We start from the raw sequence: 3,221 nt of genomic DNA, 5'->3' as shown, positions 1-3,221 counted from the left end.
AACCAGCTCACCCCCTGCCTTCCATGTCCAGCTGATGCCTGGATTTGAATCACAGTCGCCTCTCCACTGAATTACCTTACAGTTCAAGAATCCAAGTTTTAAAATGTGGAAACCCAGCCATTGTGAGTACACTCCTACAGTTGTGACTCTAACAGGGTGCAAGGACATTTTTATTTAACAAACAGACGAAAAAACGTAAAAATTCGAATGTTGACGTTTTATTTTGTGGTTTCTTTACAGTTCAGGGGGGACAGAGTTAGAGGTCAAATAAAATGCCAGTTAAATTCGGTTACTGTCAACAACCCAAAACTTCCAACATTAAAAAAAAAAAATCAAAGCAAGCTGCTGAAGATTATGCAATAATCTTGGGTAATTTCCTAACGCTAGTCACAATCCAAGATGCGGCAGCCAGGCGTGCACGCGTCCATGGAGTTCTTCAGCCGCAATTCTGAGGTTAACGACCTGGGCGCCTGCAGCGCAGCTGGGTTTGTCCAGCCAAGGGCGGTTTGGGATCATCGCTCACCTCCGCTTACTTTAATGAGAACGTTAATTACCGAGTTTCATAAGCCTGCGCTACGACATGCCTTGCTACCTATTTAGTTAAGTCCGAACACCGATGGCGTAGAACATTGTTGGAATTTTGTTTTCAGAAAGCAAGCTCAAACGTTGGTTAAGCTACCTTTAGGGAAACGGAGACTAAGTAGATTTTTCAGGTTTTAAGGAGCGTAAACTGCAACAAAACACCTGGGCCTGGGAGCCTGAAAAACAGAACTGGGAGGCCAGACTTCTCCACTCCGCACACCCAACGACCGACCGAGGTGCACCCGCGCGCACACCACACTCGGAAACTCTGGACTTTCTAGAGCGGCCCATCCGCAACACCCTTAAATGTTTGTATCCGTGGCCTGGGCTTTCTAGACCTCCTAAATCTGCGTGGACTTGGCTGGAGGGAGCAACGCCGCTTGTGCGTTCAGGCCCTGGACAAGGAAAGGCCACTCCTCTGAGTAGACACTGTTGGGGAGCAGCTCTTAGGCCAGGGAGCTGGCGGATGCCAGGGCACCAAGCTCGGGGACAGCCTTTCGCTGCACCCAGGGCAACCCCATTGTACCGGACTGCCGGCTACCATCCTCCCGGACCCCGTGATGTTCATGGATACAAGAGTAGACCGCGGTGGTGAGGGGTGTCACCCCCGCCACTGGGTGAGCTTATGGTGGGGATGCGATGACTTCTGGCTCTAAGCAGGTGGAATTCATCTAGAATCCCAAGCAACTGCTTGCTCCTTGGAACACCCGCTTGGGTCACTTTAATTGCCAGGGAGTGGGGGCGGGGAAGAAGGCGCCCTACAGTCTGTCGTCTGGGCGAAAAGTCTGGAAATGTCCTCCTTTCTGGGACCAGTTCTCCCTAGGTCCGGGACGCGAGGGCGCGGGAAGATTGGCTGAGGTCGCGCCCCGCCCCGGGCCCAGCCAGCCCTCACTTAGAGAACTGAGCCTGCACGGCTGCCAAGCCCAAGCCGGCGGGGACCAGATGCGGGAACTTGCACACCGCACAGGAGCAGAGGCCTGGGCTACCGGCGCCACCAGCGGGGAGAGCGAACTGGCCGCACGGAGGCTCGTCCAGCGCTAGAGACAGGTACTTGGCGGGGCGCAGCGTTTCGGGGGGCCCCACGGCGCCGGGTGCCAGCAGCACAGAGCCCGGCGCGGCGGCCAGCAAGGGCAGGCCGGCGAGGAGCAGGCGCGGGGCGGCAGGTCCCGCACCATCGCCGAGCGCTCGGCGCAGCTCCTGCAGCGAGCTGCCCAGTAGCAGGATGTAGTTGCGGGCGAGCAGCAGCGTAGCGATCTTGGAGAGCTTGCGGCCCGGCGCGCCCTGGCAGTGCGCTGCCGAGTAGGGCAGGATAACTTCGCGGAGCGCGTCCATGGCCAAGTTCAGGTCCTGCATGCGCTTCCGCTCGCGGCTGTTGATCTTGCGCCGCAGCTGCTGCTGCTGCTGCTCCTCTTTGGCATCCGCCTGGGCGCCCCCGGACTCCGGCGCCGGTCCCCGCGGCTCAGCGAGCGGAGCTTCGGGCTTTTCGCGCGCAGGCTTGGGGAAAAGGGATGCGGTGGAGGAGGAGGAAGAGGAGGAAGAGGAGGAGGAGGATGACGAGATGGGTGGCTGTCTGTAACCCACCAGCTCGTACAGCGAGGCCCCGAGCTGCACGTCTCCGGGCCGCTGTGGCCGCAACATGGTCGCGGGAGCCGCGTTCACACGCGCCTGGGAAACAGCATAGTACATCTGGGGCGGGGGCTGTGGGGCGACCGGGGGCGCCCTTTACTAATGCCCGGGGGTGGGCCGGTCGGCAGATCGCCCTCCCCCCGGACCTGCGCGCGGGCGGACGACAGAGAGGGGCTGTGCGCGCCTGACACCTTTAAACCCGGCTTGGGAACCTGCGAGGACCGGGTGCAGCCAATGGAGGCCCGAGCTTGGCCACAGGCGAGCGTTCATTGGCCGCCTGCGCAGATGTACTGCCTGAGTTGTCAGAGGTGGTTATCGCCCGGCGCCTGCGCGGGTACCACAGCACCCGCCCGCGGAGGGAAGGGAGGGCGCTTTAGGGCAAAACACCGTTCCTTCCATGTTCTAGTTCAGCTGGTTAGGTTAAAATGGCTTTTGCCTCTCTTTATCTCTGGAGCTCTATTCCCATACCTTTTAATACTTGCACTTGTTCTTGTAAAATGTGTTCGTTCGGCCAGTAATCCCATCACGGGGAACTACTGCAGCAGGAAGAAGAGCAGGCCACTCTGGGCTGCAAAGTGAGAGGCTGGCTGTTATAAAATTGCACTCAAATATTCATAACATGAAACGTAACCATCCTCGAGTGCGCAGTTCAGTCGTTAAAACGCCTGACGAGTTTGCAACGGATGACCAGGACTTGTTTGCTTTTGCAAAACTTAAATCATTAAAACAGCAGAGCAGCCAGGCAGTGGTGGCACACGCCTTTCATCCCAGCACTTGGGAGGCAGAGGCAGGCAGATTTCTGAGTTTGAGGCCAGCCTGGTCTACAGAGTGAGTACCAGGACAGCCAGTGCTACACAGAGAAACCCTGTCTCAAAACAACAACAACAACAACAAATAAAACAAACAAAACAAAAACAAACAAACAAAAAAAACCAAAACAAAAACCCAGCAGAACAACAACTCGAACTCTTGGTAACCATTAAAAAGAAACCCCCCTCTGCCTGTCTTCATTC

General features: G+C 56.7%; 1 protein-coding gene across 1 annotated transcript; it reads right to left on the bottom strand.

The window, feature by feature from the left end:
• Nucleotides 1-202: 202 nt before the first annotated feature.
• Nucleotides 203-2,369, bottom strand: Olig1 (oligodendrocyte transcription factor 1). Its single transcript, XM_031364377.1, has one exon. It carries the CDS (start codon nucleotides 2,266-2,268, stop codon nucleotides 1,471-1,473), a length of 798 nt encoding a protein of 265 aa, XP_031220237.1. The 5' UTR covers nucleotides 2,269-2,369; the 3' UTR covers nucleotides 203-1,470.
• Between the last annotated feature and the right edge of the window lie 852 nt (nucleotides 2,370-3,221).

The sequence above is a fragment of the Mastomys coucha genome, unplaced genomic scaffold, assembly GCF_008632895.1.
Source record: "Mastomys coucha isolate ucsf_1 unplaced genomic scaffold, UCSF_Mcou_1 pScaffold12, whole genome shotgun sequence".
Lineage (NCBI taxonomy): Eukaryota > Metazoa > Chordata > Mammalia > Rodentia > Muridae > Mastomys > Mastomys coucha.
The sequence above is the reverse complement of the archived record's forward strand: the minus strand, read 5'-3'. Positions and strand labels throughout refer to the sequence as shown.

Coding starts and splice junctions, on each gene's coding strand:
- Olig1 (XM_031364377.1), bottom strand. CDS start 2,268: ATGTACTATGCTGTTTCCCAGGCGCGTGTGAACGCGGCTCCCGCGACC.